Source organism: Nomia melanderi, chromosome 5, assembly GCF_051020985.1.
Source record: "Nomia melanderi isolate GNS246 chromosome 5, iyNomMela1, whole genome shotgun sequence".
Taxonomy (NCBI): Eukaryota; Metazoa; Arthropoda; class Insecta; order Hymenoptera; family Halictidae; genus Nomia; species Nomia melanderi.
This window is the reverse complement of record NC_135003.1, coordinates 11,719,026-11,736,473: the sequence shown is the minus strand read 5'-3', so window position 1 is coordinate 11,736,473 and position 17,448 is coordinate 11,719,026. Positions and strand designations below refer to the sequence as shown.

Below are 17,448 nucleotides of genomic sequence, written 5' to 3'. Positions count from 1 at the left end.
CCTTGACTTCTCGACTTTTACTGAATTGTTCCCTCTGTCTCTGGGAGTAATGAAAGGTATGCCAAAGGTTAACAGTCATTACGTTTTAGGCACAGTTCTGGAGTTTTAGCATTTATGTATCACCAGCAAATGATGAGTTTTGCATAGAGGACATTTTTAGCTGGACGAATGGGACGTGATCTTGGAGAATAATAACTACTAGGTTTCAAATTGACACGAATAATAAATGGGAGAGGCAAATAGCGGATAGTTGAAACGGAAATTGCAGCCAATTCATGCCAAGAAACTTCTATTATGCAACACTCGGGAAATCTTAACAAAAGAGTCGCATAACTCGCAGGCTTTATTTCTTCCACGGCGGCGTCAAATTCGCAGCCCTTATCCGTTTCAATTTCTTTATCCCATTTTCCACGCGAGGAAGTTTGTTTCCGACGATTTCACGAGAATCTCTTCTGTTTCTTATCCGTTCTAAGATCTCGCTATTACGGGCCTCCGTTCTGCTTCTTTCTGAAATTGAATAAGAATCTGCAGTGCGTAGACGCTCAGAAACGATAAATCCGCCATTGAAGCGGGATCGGTAGAAGTGTGTAAGTACTCGGGAACTCGGTCGGCAGACGGACTCAGCTCGTCTCCTGATCCACGCCCTTTTCCCTCTTTTCCATTGGCCTCTTTTTCGGCCTCTCGTTCGAGCAGCCACGAGTACGAGACGAAAGGCAAATAGACTCTTCTGCTGTCGCGGCAAGGACGATTTTTCGAGAGCGTCATAGTCCCTGATTATCTTTGATCTCCGGCCCGCGGGGTTATCGAGGGCCGCGTCAGCTACTTCGATTCTGATTCATCTTCGCGACAACGTCCCGCTGCCGTTGTGCATTTCTGGCAGCCTACGTCTGCAGTTACTGCTCCATGAACTTGAGCGTCTAGACCTGTACCGCATCCTCGTGAACCATTTGATGTGACACAGATAGTAAAATTGTAATTTTCTTATCTTTATCATTGATATAAGATTTGGACAGTTGCTTCGACAGGAATTAACCATGAAAGAGTAGTTACGTTGATTTTTTCACTGTCGTACTTATATTACATCTTCAGAGGTATTCTTCTTATAATTATAGTTTCCCCTGTGGTTTGATTACCAATGTGCATTTCGACAATCGATAACGACACTGTTCAAAGACACGTTTGAAATAAAATCACCGGTTATCCAGGAAATTGATCAGAATTCCGGGCTGAGTAAATATGGACGGTCAAGCCTCCTCGCTGTCAAACAACGTCATCGGGCAGCCTAAACTCTGCGCGACTCCTCGAATTCCGGAATATTTCGTTGTCTCGGCTATCGTATTTCAGCCGTTGACCAGACTCGCAGCGTTCGCCGATCTAATATACCAGTATTTGAGTGGTGCTGGGCTATTCCATTGTCCACCGCGCCGGTCGCAGCGGACGGTGGCCCGACATCGCGTGTGCCGTTAATAACATTGCGATCCGTCCTCGTTGCCGCGCACTCGTAACGCATTAGATTACCACCGCTTTGCGGCCTATTTAATTAGTCCCGGTGCTTTGTGATCCCCGTGAACGCAAGCTCCGGCCGATTAAGCGCACTTATCGGCCGGCTCTCGAAGCGACCGTGTGTTTTCCGGAGCTTTGGAAACACGAATCGTTCTCGACATCGGTGGGCTGTGTCAATTGTGAACGGTCGGCAATTTCCAGATAGCTCGGTGGCCGGATCCTATTCAAGCGTGCATAATAAAGAACGGGTTTTCGTAGATTAAATACCTTATTATCGTTCTACTTCGCGAAACGTTAATGTAGAACGAAGTATAGTTTCTCTCTGATACCTCGTATCTTGTTGACACTCTGATGCACTCTTTAGAAAAATACAAATACAAATTGATCTATCGAGGAGTTTGGATATCAGGTTAGAAGGATTGATCGGTGTTAAAGATCTATGGTTTCTGAAGGATTTGTGTAGTTTTGAACTTCGCTTTGAACAACTGTTTTAGATGCAATATGATTCTCATTAGGCGTCATAGAATTCATTTCCCTTCTACAGATTCTATTGCGTTTAAATGTGTTCCTAGTTTATCTTCCATTTGATTAGTATTGTGTAACGACTTTGGCTTTTATTGACCGAACTGTTAGCTTTCATAGGTCTGCCGTAGTCTGTAAGAGGTTCTGTGATTCTGATCTTGTATAAGTCGACTTTCTCAGGTCAGTTGATGTCTCTATCGGCTTTTACTGGTTCAGTGTTGTATCTATTGATTTCTATAGGTATACTGAGTACTCTAAGAGATTCCATACCTTCGATACTGTCTTTGACGCCATTCGTAGTGCTCTTCCGATCTAGTTTCACTGTCTGTGGAACTTCGAAGGTCTTTGACATCTAATTACGGTAGCTCAGACATGTTTGCTCGTCTACATTGGTTGCCACTGCAGACAATTTGAGATTCTTAGCGTCTGGTACCATTTCAAACGTGCTTTTCGTTATAGGGACCTGAAGTCTCTTTTTCGACGATTATTAATTATAAAGAAGAGTATCGATTCATGCTGTTAACAGTGTCCTAGGAAACACGTTGAATCTCTTTTACAAACGGAACGTAAACTGAGAATTTCGTAACACAATATAGTTAATTCACCTCAGCGATTCGTTTCATTGTTTCGGTTTCCAGGAGTTGCGAAAAATTTCTTCGTGCAATAGAATTAATTCTCCTAGCTAGAGAGAACAAGAGAATTCCGTGCATTACATCAAGAAAACACTCAAGTGCAAGGAAATGTAATCTGCGCTCTTTGAAGCGAGAACTTCTACTAAAGTACACGGTAATTGTGTCCGTCGGTGTGAGTAAATTTTTGAGATAACGCAGAACAACTATGAAAGATCACATTATACATTTTGGAAAAGATTATCAGTATATCTCATAACCACTGTCGTCTTATCATTCTACTATTTATCCGTTACAAATATTGTCTCAACATTTTCTAGACGGTGAAAGATTAAACACTGGTGTTCATAATCATATGTAAAGGGACATTTTCGTTGAGATTGACGAACGTTGAAGAAATAAAACAGTAACTAATAACCAAATATTCATATAATTATAGTACATCCGACTGTGCAAACATCATATCGCATAAAGCTGCGCAATCTAATTACGACGAACAATTAAATCAACCCTATGAAGATTCGACGAGGTCGATCTGACAGTCGCAGTGTCAACGAAAAGATTTGGTATGTTCTGCAATATATCACCCGACGGTTTATCGTGTTTGCGGACAAGCACACCGGCGACTATTGTGCTGCAGCCACGCATTTCGAGTCACCCATTCACGACGAGAAGTTGAGAATAAAGGGTATTCACCGAGGTCATGCGATTCAGCGGACGCAGAGCGGGTTACGCGACGATGAGGTGAGTACATAGACGAAATAGTCCTCGAGTGTGGGCCGCGCCGTGACAAACCCGAAAATGGAGGAACCGTTTGTTTCGCGTTATGAAAACAAACGCAGCTAACGAACTAGCTGCTGGTATATATGCATGCACTGCGGCTTCTTCCATTCCAGTCGGCTAAATATGCATTCTCGTTGCAACCATCTTTTTTTCGAATTGCAAATCGACTTGTTACCAATTGCGAAAAAAAAAATATAATAAAAGGAATCTGCAATTAAAATATTGCCGGGCAACCGGTATCGGGAAAGGGGGATCGAAGCTTTTATTGAAAAATATGTAATGCATTTAAATTTCGAAGTATATTCGGAATGCAATTCATGGAACGGCAATTCGACAGGGCCCCGGGCGCGTTTCCGGCGGAAAAATGGAACGGAATGTAAACCTTTTTCTGACGAATTTTAAATGCCGTCAGAATCTATCACGCCGCGTTTGTACGGTGTTTCCATTAACAGAAAATTCATTCCGCCCGGAGCGTCATCGCGCTTAATGATTCAATGAATTTCGTCTGCACCGCGGCGCGTGACGTAACGTATAAATTATGGAGCTCAATCGGCAGCCAGAGGGGCGGCATTAAAATTTTCATTACTCGAATTAATCGACCGACGTTATCTGCTTTCGCCATGCGGTGCGGTTTTCCTTTTTTTCCGTTGGTCCCATCTCCGTCGGCGATATTCAACGGAACGCAACATCTTGTATCGACAGTCCCGTCCGCCTCGTAACTATCCGGTCGGTGCATGCGAAATGTATTTTCAATAAAAACACGGGGAAGCGCGTTTTAAAGAAAAATTTTCCGTACCCATCGTTACAATATGCTCCTTTGTTCTTCCTTTAATAACCAATTCTCGACCGTGCGGTTAGAGATTCTAGATAGTATCCTGAACATCAATATTTCTACTGCTTCCTTGTTTCTTCAACAAATCCCTTTATGCTACATAAATTGAATAATGAAAAAGGATTGAAATTCTACGAAATAACGAGTAAGAGAAATTACTCGTTAATTTGTCGCAATGAGATAAATATTAAATTATTACACGAGAATTACTTCGCGAATTTGAAATATATTTGTCCGAAGAATTAACCAGGAAATTTAATAAATGATTAATTGAAGTAATGTCGCATGCACCAACTGAATATACTTGATTACTGCTTGCCATTACCAACTGTGAATTATTACGCGAACCAAAGGAAAATGGTGCATAAATACACAGAACTGTTCGATAGATACTGCAATAAACAATTCCGAGGAAACTGAATATCGCAGGGTCCACGGTCGCATCTAAAAATTTGATCGCTGCTTTTAGCAGCATTGTCGTAGCCTTAATATTTGTCGCTTAAAGGCCACACAAGTTCCCCTCGTATTGTCCGCGCTCGGCTATACGATCGGAAATAAATAATGCAATAAAACGTGCTCGAACACTCGGCCCATTTCTCGGTTAAAGTTTCCAGCGTGTAATCAATTGTATCGGTAATCGAATATCGATACGGCACAGAGATTGCTGTATAATTAATTTTTCTCGTTCGATCGATCGAATCTCACGGGATTAATTCCGATAAAATTTTAAAAGCGGAAATTTCTGTGGCTTCCCCGTCCCAGCCGCACGGAAACGACCGACGTCTCGTTTACGTAAACCTTCATCTTGTCTTTGGCGCCTTTCATCCTTGGCGGATGTGAAAAACGGCCCGAGCAGGAAGGAGTATCTATTTTCGATAAATTATTCAGAGCAGTTCGACGAAGGCGTCGAAGATAAACTACCGTCAACAGGGGGCAACCGCGATAATCTACCTGGCGGGATATGGCTGCGCGATTAATCAATATCCGTTGAGGAGGTGCGTTCAGTGGTTTTATCGCGCGGAGAAAAATTGCCACTCGTTTATTATGCGACTTCGCTTTTCAAAGGAACTTGCCCGACATTTTTAATGTTACCGGGATCGCGTGTCATACAATTTTTCAGTAATGATCCCGCTTTCTCGACGTTCGCACCGTCTTTATTCACTCTGCATTTCAACCATTTTTCAACACATTAATTGTGCTTTCTACAAAATATGTGAATCTTTTTAACTAATATTATTTGAAACGGAAACTTTTCGAATAATTTAAGGTATATGTTTTTCTGTGTTAGCTTGTCTTTTTGGGAAATGTAAAATAAGTAATGACATACAGTATAGACTTAACACTAAACGTAACCGGTCGAACAACAGATTATAAAACAAAGGTAAGTGAATTAAACGATAGATTTTTCTTAGTGAAAACAGAAGCAGGAGGAAAGACAAAAGTGATATAACTGATTGGAGAATATAAGAACTGGTACAACGGTAAATGGACAGAAGAAAATGCTGAATTTTTAATAAAATTCGAAAACTGGTCATCTGATCGATCGCGGTACGTTTAGTGGCAAGAGAGGAAGCTATATTTTTGTTGGGAAAGGGGAAGTTGAAATCTGAAGTAGCACAGCGTTTAGGAACAGGATTCTTAATCACTGAAACGACCGTTTCAGGACAGAATACGCAATTACACGCGATACTCCGTTATATCGCGGTACGATACTCGAGCCTCGTATGGAAGATGATCTACGTAGAATCACGAGGCTCGTTGCCAAATCGATTGTTGCATGTTATGCCTCAACTTCTGTTCGGTGGACTGACGTGTGTTACAGGCCGCGCGTTTGGACGTTACATCGCGTTATATAATGTTCCAACAGTGACATAACTATCCATCTTTCGACGTTCTACCGAATCACGTCAAATGATTATGCGCACCGTACACGATATGCCTTTGAAACGCATTCACGACGCTGACAGCGTCATTCCAGATAATCGAATTTGAATTTCCCGTAAAGTGCTGTGCAAATATCCCCGCGTTTTTGAACATTTCACGTATATTCCCTTTTTAAATTCATCTGACACAAACACGCATTTATCTTTTGAAAATTTCGAGAACGTGTTCAAGCTCGAACATTTTATTTCAGTCCTATGTAATACCGTATTAATACAATTCACAGATAACAAATCTTTATCAACTTATCACGCTGTAAAAATATCTGAAAAATTCATCTATTATCTCAGATTTCAAAAGGCCCGGCCTCTTTAAGAATTTCACCACTTTCGCGTGCTTCTGCGAACAGATTCTCATCTTAGCAGCACATGATCTTGTTAAACCTCAGACGACAGATATATTCTTTAAATATTTTCACAGTGTACGAAATTCATACTGATTCATCGACGAATATTTCGCGAGCAGAGTGATTGAATAACTTCGTTCCAACGCAACACGGAGTACCTACAAACAACCGGGCACTCCGACCGATGTTCCCGATTAGATCCAAGAAGATTCTAATATCGGGTATCGGAATGGCAACAGGAGCTACTCCGGTTGGTCCCTAATGGTACCACGTCGAACCGTCTGGTACCGAGCCGGATAAACTTCGATCGTATCTCCCGAGTTAAACGCTGCTCCCGTGGAGCCTTCCCGTTTCGTGCACGGATCCGTAAGCATAGTATATCGCGCGCGGCTGTAGGTTAAAGCACCTATAACGAGGCTCAGAAATGGTCCCGAACGTCTTCCGTGTTCACCGGGCATGGAAGCTCCTCCTGAGCGGGGAACTTCGTGGCCGACCCTCTGCTCTTTTCGAATTCTGCCGTCTTCGTGGCCCGTACTACATACCGGTATAGCGGCTATAACCAGACTCCGAGCAGCTTGGTACTCTTTATGAAGTAACCCGTGTGTTTTTCTGTCGAAAACCTTCGAATACCCGGCCTGAATTTCTATTCCGTTTGATCGTCGCCCTCTAGCGCGAGTAACAAGCTGTCGGTGGATGCATAGAAAAATGTCGGCTCTGCAGCGTCACGTACGAAACCGCGAATAACATTAATTCCCTTCCGATAGAAGATGAAATGAACAATTCAAACTTTATCGACGAGTTCTGGAAATCGTATAAAAGTTGTGAAGTTGAAGGCGAACGGGGCAGCTGCGCCAAACAAGTGAAATGGCATCGAATCCGACGAGTAATTTTTTCGAACTTCATTCGATAAATTTGTCCAGTTAGTGGTCTTAAATCCGAATATAGTTTTATTTCATATTGAAACATGGATCGGAAGCTACAAACTCCGAATCTTTTTCGTGGGAGCTCGTTTGCGCGGATAAAAAGTTTCGCTGCATTTCAATCAAAGACGTCTGTATTCGGTATAAAATGCACGTCGCTGCATCGACAATTTACACGAACCGTCCGTACACCCGTTTCACAAGGGGGTGACTCTGTGTACGTCGAATTAGCGGAGTTTATTAAAAATGTTCGTATTTACGGCGCCTGACGTTGGCCCACAAGCTGCAGGCAATAGCATTGTTATGCTAAATGCTTTAATCAAGAGCTGCGCGGCTATTTGCCGCCCTCTCGACCGGTACAGCTAATCGTGCGATAGTCGATACACTGCCAACGAACGTTGCGCACGGTATTGAAAAACAGCGACGTTGACAATTTTGTCATCAGAGACGCGATGAATTTATCGGGACATCGTGCGAATAATGTAGTTCCATTAAATTAACGTCGGAAACAGTAAAACGGCGATTCATGGCGTGTTTTAATTATGACACGTCGGTAATTCCCTTCTAACACCGTTCTTCATTTTATTAATTACTTTTCAGTGTTCTATAGAAAACCTACGTTACATACTTAACGTACAATAGTTTTAAGAATGAAACAACTATTTTATAGTCATATTTCTCAGTACCTTTGATGTAATGGCTGTTTTCTATTTAATTATGTCACAATATTTCTTTCCCTAGTAAATCATAGAGATTATTAAACACGATTCTATAACTGCTTCATCCATTGTCAGGTTCGTCGAGCTCGGCTAATAGAAATGTCAATTCTTCGTTAATTAAAGAAAACCTGGGTTCTGTTCCAGCATAATGTCCCAAGGCGAATCGTAGGCCGAACAAACAAGGGAGAGGGGCGGAATTAGTTCAACTAGAAACGCTCGGTGCCGCGAAAAAGCAAACAGGCCGTTGAATGCGCGCGACGGGTCGCAAATACGTTCGTGCGCGTGAACATGCTTTTCCAAGTGCACAGTGCGCAAATATGTAATTCCGCGACGGATCCCGCGATGAATATCGAGTCCTCCGCTGGCAAATATACTTTCACAATACCACAATCGGGCCATTATACGGGCCACTGAATACTTTAGGTATGCGTCGCTCGACGGTCGGTGTACTTGACGGCGCGTAAAAATTTCAGGTTTGCATTAACGCTCGTCGATAATCGTTTATTTTGCGCGACCCTGATACGTCGACTGCGACTGACGGAAGTCGGCGCGTTCGCTGGACACACGACCGATAGAAATTATTGTGCGCCAATCGGTTGGTTATCGGTAATCGCTTCGTGAATAATAACGCGTCGCTCGAACGGTCAAACTGAATACTTTTAAATCGTACCTTTTCGGTGAGTATCTTGCAGCACAGGCGCGAAGACAATGATAATCGATAAGATGTACTAACTTCTCAGTTAGATACAACATTTCAATTTTATTCGAATATTGAAACAATTTTCTGTTTCAACTGCTTTCGTCGGAGTAACATTTTACTGGACGAATGATCTGAATTATATTAAAAACTGATACTATCACTATTGTTAAAAGTTACTGTGTCAATACCGATGTAGAATTAAATCTGTATGTTTCAGGAATGTTTCAGATATCAATAATCAGCGGCGATGTTGCTCGCTTCCATTTCGGGCAACGCGACGAACGTCAAAACGCGAAAGGGAGTAATGAGTCAACGCACACCCGACACAAGGGAATATTGCCTGTCATAAAGTCGTGATATCTATCCCGTTTGGTGCAATTTTCGCGAAAAATTAGGGGGCCCAGATGGCGTCTGAGGGTGGCTGCGGAGCCATCCAGAATTTTTGCATGTAGATTGGTAGGCAACTATGGGCCGCGAGAAGAGTGGAAGAAGCAGTGGAAGAAGCGGAAGGCAATTTCGAGTTCGGGTAGATGTATGTCCCGGCGATAAAAGTAATGAGATCCATTATAACGAGGTAAGCCGGCCGCCCCGTAAGGGAAGTATCTATTCGTTTGTCTAGTAGAGTCTTCTCTTCTCTATCCGCACCCTCTTTCGGCACCCATGAAACGAGCTATCTCGTCAGGAGGGTCCTAATCGCAGATTACTTTAACTAAATTACATGGAATCCAAAAACGTCCACGTAGAATGGGATAACGGCGCAAGATCTAACAATAGATCTAATCGCGAACCAAAAAATTCCAACACACGCGTGTAAACGATATAATAAAAACACATAGCTATTAGTTTTCGAATGTTACGCATATTTATGGGGATTTATATTTGGAGAGCATCGTTAAATGTTCATACGCGGAGATGAAACTTCCGGAAAAGTAACAGATTTATGCGATCGGAACAACGGAAACCAGTTCAAAAATTTCCGCGGTAAATTGTCATCGTTGCGAGCAGAAAATATCATGAGTTTTATCTATTTCGATTCCCGTAAATCTCTGTATAGGCAGAGATATAAAGCTTTTAATTGTAATCCGGTATTTTCTCGGAATCTGACTGTAAATTACCAATTTTTGATCATTAACCAGTACTTTCGATAATACCATAAATTCCGGAAGTTCCGCGGGGACCGTCACAATACTGTACCAAAAGAATTATGAAACTAGATAACCGCACTACTTCGCTCGCGTTAAATTATTCGCGAACTCTCCGTCGAGTTCTGTAACTCCGGTTTTAACGTTACACAAAGAGCTTCAGCGTACAGCGTTCGCTTTGTTAAGGACCATTTCAGGTAGAACGACGAGCTCCGTACTTTTTTGCCGAAATGTCAGGAACCTCTGTTATCTACCCACCCACGTTCTTCCAGATAACATTATCGGACTGAAAATCTACGGTTAGTCATAATTCACCTAATAATAATCCCTGAAGGTACATTCACCATATTTCTACCTCCCATTTTTCAACGAAACGTAAGTTTTACACAGAAAAACTTGATTTTCATGTTTCCAATTAAATTTGTCAAAAATTGATGAAGTAATCCTGCCGCCGAACTCGACTGAAACGGGAAGCCGAATAAAACTCTTTCATTCGATATTCTGAACCTAAATTCGTTGTGTGAAATGTAATCTCCATGTTCCAGCTCACTCGCGTACACTTCATTTAAACAAAAATATAAAAGAATTCAATGTTACGCATGCTGCAGTTTGAGTACTAAATTCCGTGGCTTCCGAGGCAAATTCGCCGCGAAACGATATTAGGGGCGTCCGGTAAACTACGTAACTTCCCTTAAAATGCCGAATTGGACGTAGTAGACGCTGGGCTCATCCACTTTTTCGTAATTCCGTGGACACCTACTTCTCTGATGGCAAATTGAATTTCGCGGGGACGTTTCGAACCGCCGCGCTAGATTACTAGGGAACGAAATCGACGAGGAACGAGCCGGACGCGAGCAAACTGCAGAAATTGGCCAGAAAACGGAAGAAATTGCGTGCGACGATACGGCAGTTGGGACCGCGATGGGATACCATGAAATTCCTGGACGAATCTCCGCTGAAAGGTTTGCGGAACAGCGCCTGGCGAATTAAAGTTCGCCCGCGACGGGAAACCGTGCGGAGAGTTTCGATCGGAAACAAGTTGCGCGCCGCTTCGGTGCTTTCGCTTTAAAACGCAGGGTAACCGGCCGGATAAAATGCGCACTAATTTAAGCGAGAAAGAGTCATTTCCGGTGGACGCGGACGCGAACGTTTCCATTTCTCGCACACCCTCCCGGCATTCCTCTAATCGTAGAATACGGAAAGTTGATGGCTGAAAGTCGCGTAGTAAAACTGAAATATTTTTTTCCCGCTCGTCCCGAACCTACGCGCGGAAATTTTTATCGCTCCCCCTTTTTCTCTCCCGTGTTCCCGATAGAAAAAGAAGTCAGCCTTCCGTGGAAATTTTTACGAGCGAACCGTCAACTCGAGAGGCATTCTATATCCCATCGTTGGAGGAAGTGGAACCCCCCGCCTGATTATAGTTTATCGGGCCGGAAATACATCAAGAAATATTTGAGCGTCTTCTAGAGATGCGCGGTGTTCCATTTGAATTCCGGAAATGGGGGTGGATACGCCGAGATGATTTTCGTTTCGATGGGATCCACATTCATCGGTAATTAATGGTTCACGCGAGAAGTTGAACTGGGAATCGGGACGCCTTCGCTTTGACAGTAAACAGATAAAATCAAAGATAACATCAAAAAGCATCTTATCGATTTATTTCATTTTGCGTAACACAGTGACGAGTGAAACGAAGTAATTAATTAACTAGAACTTTTACATGCTCAGGCGTGAAAGTTCAGCGTCATTGTAGTTTCGAATACATCATTAATTTGTATTTACAGATTGATATTTATTAATTTCATACTATGTACATTCCTTCTATAGTCACGAAGAAAAATTCAGCTTATAGAGGATTAAATATTAAATCTATAAAGATGATCAAGATATTTCAAACCTTTCGTTTACAAATAAGAAACTAGAAATGCGAAATATAACTAGCTGTATAACAAATGTGGACTGGATTCTTGGTCCGGTCGCATTATATTGATAATGAAGTGGAACGATACAACACAGTTAGCGAGAATCCGGTGGAACCGGGTTTCGGCCGAGTTGTTGATCGTCATAATCCCCGCTTCAATTTTATCACAGCCGTAACTACCCGAACGCGTGTCGGGAGATCTGCCGATGCGCCTTAATGAAATTCCCCGCGTTCCGCGGGTCTGTCCATAAATCGTGCGGCTTAATTAGATTAAAAGTAACAGTGTCTTACTACGGAGACAGCGTCATGCGAGGCGACACGACGCGTTTATTCAGGGGAAATTCCGATGATATAAAGTGAACGCGGGGACGGAGGTCGAAGAAATATTTTAACGCGGGCCGGGATGGTGCGGGCGTATTCAGTTTCTGGGAAATCAGAAAATGGCGGTTCCCCGGATCCCCGTAAAAGAATAAAGCGTTCCGCCGGAATTTGTAGGGTCTACGTGCAGTCGTTACCGTATCGTTGCGTTGAATAAATTCGCGAAACAGCTGGAATATCCCCTCCTCCCCCGACCCCCAGCCCACATATTTCGAAGCCGAACCGATCGATGCGCCTTGTTACGGGGATCTCTCCGTTCGGCGGAATGAAACGTTGAATTTTTCAGTGTCTCCTCCATTAGGAAATTGATTTATCCGTGGCCGCGTTATTGGATTCGACGTCTCCAATCATTTCGAAATCCCGCCGCTATTCTTGACAAAGTCATTCTCGATCGGGTACGTGAATAGCGGTGATCCACGTGTCGGGATTAATTCGGTGCTCGATGAGGAGGGCGAAACATCTTGCGGCTGGCTTTGGTTGGCTCTAATTTAATTAGCCGAGTGAGACTTGTCTATCGTTAGATCGTGAACTTCCGCCGATAAAGACTTCCGATACTCCCGCCAACTTAGGCCCGGCAAATACAATGCTCGCTAATGAAGCGTGTCGATGAAGCTCCGAGATCGGCCGAAGAAGTTGGGATCGAACTGAATCGAAGTAGTTCGCACAGTTGATCAATCGGTCGAACTCTTAATATTCCGAAATTCTAGTTGATCTTCTACAATTCTATCCGACCGGGCATTTCCGAGGAACGAATTGTACGAAACAGAATTAATTAACTGGAGGCATCCAATCATCGCGATGCGTTACATAGGGAAGAAATGCCGAAAGTTCTTGCGCGTATAAACAATCCAGGGATTATTCCAAGGTTATTCGGAGGGGGTGCGACATTGTGCAAGAATGTCATGCATCCCGGATATCCAGGCAGCATGGAGTATCCGCGGAGATACGTCCAAAGATGCACGCGATGCGGACACTTAGCATTCTCGTCCCAATGTTGGCCGGCTTGCGGCCGACAGGGTCGACAGATTTTCTGGGGGTAACTACGTTTCGTTGGCGTGCGAATTGGAGGCGGGAAGTCGCATCCGAATTTGATCCTGGTGCCACTGGTTAAATCGGATTAAGAAAACGGCGGGGAAACGTGTGGAATTGCTGTTACAAGAATTTGATTTCTCTGTACATGGAATCACGCCGGGGAAAAATATATTCGATGTCGCAACGTTTGCACAATGTTGTCGTTTACGTTTCGTTAATGTCCTTCTACGAGAATTAAATTTTCCATTCGAAATTCCGGCACGTTGACATTTTACATATTTTATTCGTTTCAGTAACAATTTTCCCGATTGAACGCTACTGCAATATTGAATTCATTATCGAATTGAAGCAACGCGAACGGTAACAAAATACGAGAAATGAATTTTTTAATCTCACATTTGTATTTCATTTAAATTACATACAATTATTTGTTTAACCCGTACGATACTGATTTTTATGCAACGACGTATATAACGTATAATATTCCGTTTAAACAGTGGCCAAATGAAAAATAAAGAATAATTTCATTCCGAGGGGTTAGAACGATTTTCAGAATCAGCGAACGCGAAGCCGAGCGTAAGAAAATTCTCCTTTTTACATCGGAATCCTTGAATTATAAGTACCAAATCTTTCGCCTCGCAGACGCTACTCGAGGAGCACTTTAACTAGGACGGAAAAAGATTCCGTGTACGTCAAGTGATAGGGTCTTCCAACGCGGAAAATCTCTAAAAACCGAGAAGAATTCCAAGCATATTTACCGAGCAGTCGGGTGTAATAAGAATAAGCGAAACTGGCTTCGATATTTCCCCGGCCGGAAAATTGTCTGCACGCGCCGGGAATTTTAATTACGTTTATTAATGGTAACGTAAAAATGAACTCGATTATATTAAATCTTACGTTTAAAATCGGTAGCGTTCTTCCAAATCAATCGTAGAACTATCACAAAAATAAATAAACTCATGAACACAATAACGCTGCGATCTACGACATCAACGAGCCGTAAATACGACGGAGAATCATTCAAACTGAATACTAATTTATCGTATAAAAGAAAATCCGAGATCGTAAGTCGTCCGAGGACGTCGAAGTGACACCGAGAACCATTGGATGAAGCATGTAATACCCGCGGAAAAAGGCAAATGAAGAATTAGCCAAGTTGGAGGAACTATTACCGCGCAAGCGGAATCCTAATTGCGGTCATTAATAAAAATGTCTTGATAAAAATGGCCTCCGCTGAATCGAAAGGGTGCAGTTCCTCGAACTTTAACGCCGTAACTCATCGAGATGGCTAGATAAAAATAAGCTCGGTCGCGATTAAAATTTCTCGCCCCGGAACTCCGGGCGCGCCGGCGAATATAAAAATAAGTCACGTTCAAACGGTTGCCATTCTAACCTCTGGCGCGGAATCGTTATTGTCGAAAAAACGGAGGGGAAGAACGCGGGATCAAAATAAGCTTCTTCTAAGGTCGCGAGCGGTCGACATTACCTCGGTTTTCGCAGGCTGTTAGCCGGAATGCTTATTCGTCCGGGAATGTACGCACACTACGTGATCCACGCTTCGAATGGTACGATCGTTTACTCGGTTTGTAGCCTCGTTCCCTAATAATCCTCGCGTTTAATTAAGCTTTTACCTGGCCCCCGGTTCTCGCCTTTCGTCGCCGACCAGCATCGCCGGCTCTTTCATTTTTCTGTTTCGGAACCATCGGGGAAATTAGGTTACCTGCGCGCGATTTCAGCCCCATTATTTTCGTTCGAAGATAATCCGCGAAGTTTCCAAATTGGACGTACAAGTTTAACAGGTCGCGGAAAGGATTAATTTTGTCGAGCTTCGCCGCTGTCGCCGGCCCCCCCCCCCCCCCCCCCTTCGAGATTAGCGTATCAACAGCTGAACCCGATGGAAAATATTTTCACGTTTTCTGTGTCACGAATTCGCTGCTCCTGCGAGAATAACGGGGGACGAGATTAAACGCGAAGTAATCGTTTCATTGTTAACACGTTAACGCCGGGCGACGTGTTAACTCGCTTATTACATTTACCAATATCTTTCGTACTAATCTCTAACTAGGTCTATGCGAGAAAGAAGAAATATAAGCAGACGTGGTCGGTTTATAATGAAATACTCACTGAAAAGTGTTAAAAAATCAACGATCATCGACATCCTTCGTTCGTTATCAAATAAGTTGAATAAAATACGAAAGGTATCGCGTTCACAGAAAAGAGTACACTTGCCGGTGAGCATGTCAACGGTTCAGAGGTCAATATTTCCGAGGAAAATTTCCGGATTTCCGGTCAATTTGTCCGTACACGCGGCAGCCGCATCTTCCCGAGAGAGAAACGAACGCGGGAGGCGGTTCTTACACGTCTCAATTATCGGAAAAAGCGAGACAGCTGGAAAAATGTACATGCGATTGCTATAAGCACCCACCAGCTGTGGCCAGCGGACTGTGAGGTAGACTTTGGCGCGGCCAAAGAGCCGCAATCTTCGTAATCTCCTCAGCTTCTTATCGTTAAAGCCCATCCCCATGAAGACGGGCGCCACACGTGATCCGCATTGGCACTCCAGGTTGCTAACCGATTATTTTCTACCACGACAACACACCAGCTCATCCAACAGAGATCCGGGGACAACCGGCGTCAACCGACACCCGAACTACCCTCTCCCGGGTCCTTGGTTCTTGAAGATTTTCACTCTTGACGATCACCGCGAGTCGCACTGATACCGGGAACGTTTCGTCGCACTTCGTTCACTGGATCGCTATAAATTCACGGAATCAACAAGAAGCTAGCTTTAACTTCAAGCGTTCGAGCATCTCACTGCAACCCTTTGCCCTTATAATAAGTAAGGCTCGCGATGAAAGTGTTCAAATTAATTTAGGAAAATTTAATCACTTTCGTTGCGTGTTGTTTGGAGTGAAAGATTCTTTCGAAAAGAATGCTGACGAAAGATTTCTGACGGTTGCAATCGGGAAACGCATTTTAAAGCAAGAGGTTTACTTGTGTACCAGAAATAACGTGTTAACTCTACGTCCCTGCTATTTTGTTTATTCAGCCGACTCTTCCTCCATTTGATTGAATAATGATTCAATATTTTAGTCATAAATTTCATTTCCACGAGTGGTCGAGTAAAATTATTTTAGAGTGATTCTGCAGAGAAATTCAAGGTTCAATCGAATTCCTCGACGTTACGGAGCATTCAACAGATAAATCTATAATTGTTTTTTCCATAGATGCTGTAAACCCGTGGATGGCAACACACCGTCACGTGACTTCCGCGAAGGGATCGTTAGACAGATTTGTAACCTTGGAACCCGCGATTCGATGTGCAGCGGGCCATCGCGCGATACCCGGCTGTGCCTGGTACCTGCATAATCGTGACGCATTATCTGCACGACGTTGCCCGCCGGATAATCCCCGGACACGCTCTTTCGACCAGCTCTATATCAATATTGTATCTCTTACCCTATCCACGTAGAACGCCCGTAAATCCCGTCATCCGCGATAAATCAAAGTTCAATCCCCCCCGAAAACATCCGAGTCCCCGAGCCCTTCCCCGCGAGTCTACGCAACATCGAAAAAATCCCGAGAGCGCGCAGAGACGACAGTCTAAAACAATCGAATCAACGGGAAGTGGTCTCCCGAGCTGTCTGCTTCCGTCCGCTCTTCCAATTTCCCGCGATCAAAGGGAGGGCCAGAATTCACTGTGGGGGCTGCATTATTCAAGACGCTCGAGCTCGAAAGTGCATCGCGCCTTTTTCGCGCTTTGCTCCCGATTCGAAGCACCGATTTGAACCGGCCCAAACATCGATTAAATAATCCAAGAACCTTCTGGTTCGTCGATCCTGTGATCTAGTTCCCGCGGCAACGAAACGTTCCGGGGCGATGCGATCCTCGTTTAAAGAGGATTGCCGGAGCTCCGGCGGGGAAGCTCCCGCTAAAGGGCGAACTGCACTGTGCACGCTGGCACGCTAAACAACGTGACGGAGGATCCGATGGGAGACGCCGCGGACACAGGACCCCGTCAGGGAGGAACAGATCCCGCGGGTTTGGATCCGCGCGAATGACTGCCAGTGCTTTCGCTCG

The 17,448-nt window shown here is 43.7% G+C and overlaps 1 protein-coding gene across 18 annotated transcripts in view; it reads right to left on the bottom strand.

Moving 5' to 3' along the window:
• dlg1 (MAGUK family member discs large 1) overlaps nucleotides 1–17,448 on the bottom strand; it is a 660,262-nt gene that overhangs the window by 186,815 nt on the left and 455,999 nt on the right. For 2 of the 18 annotated variants that reach the window (XM_076367778.1, XM_076367779.1), the window contains exons 1-2: nucleotides 17,191–17,426; nucleotides 15,794–16,123 (exon numbers count right to left, since the gene is read on the bottom strand). The exons of the other annotated variants lie outside the window; for them this stretch is intronic. In XM_076367778.1, the coding sequence (XP_076223893.1) occupies nucleotides 15,794–15,892 (99 nt within the window). In that variant the 5' untranslated portion in view covers nucleotides 15,893–16,123; nucleotides 17,191–17,426. Of the gene's footprint in view, nucleotides 1–15,793; nucleotides 16,124–17,190; nucleotides 17,427–17,448 lie in introns of those variants that run through there. 18 annotated transcript variants of the gene reach the window in all.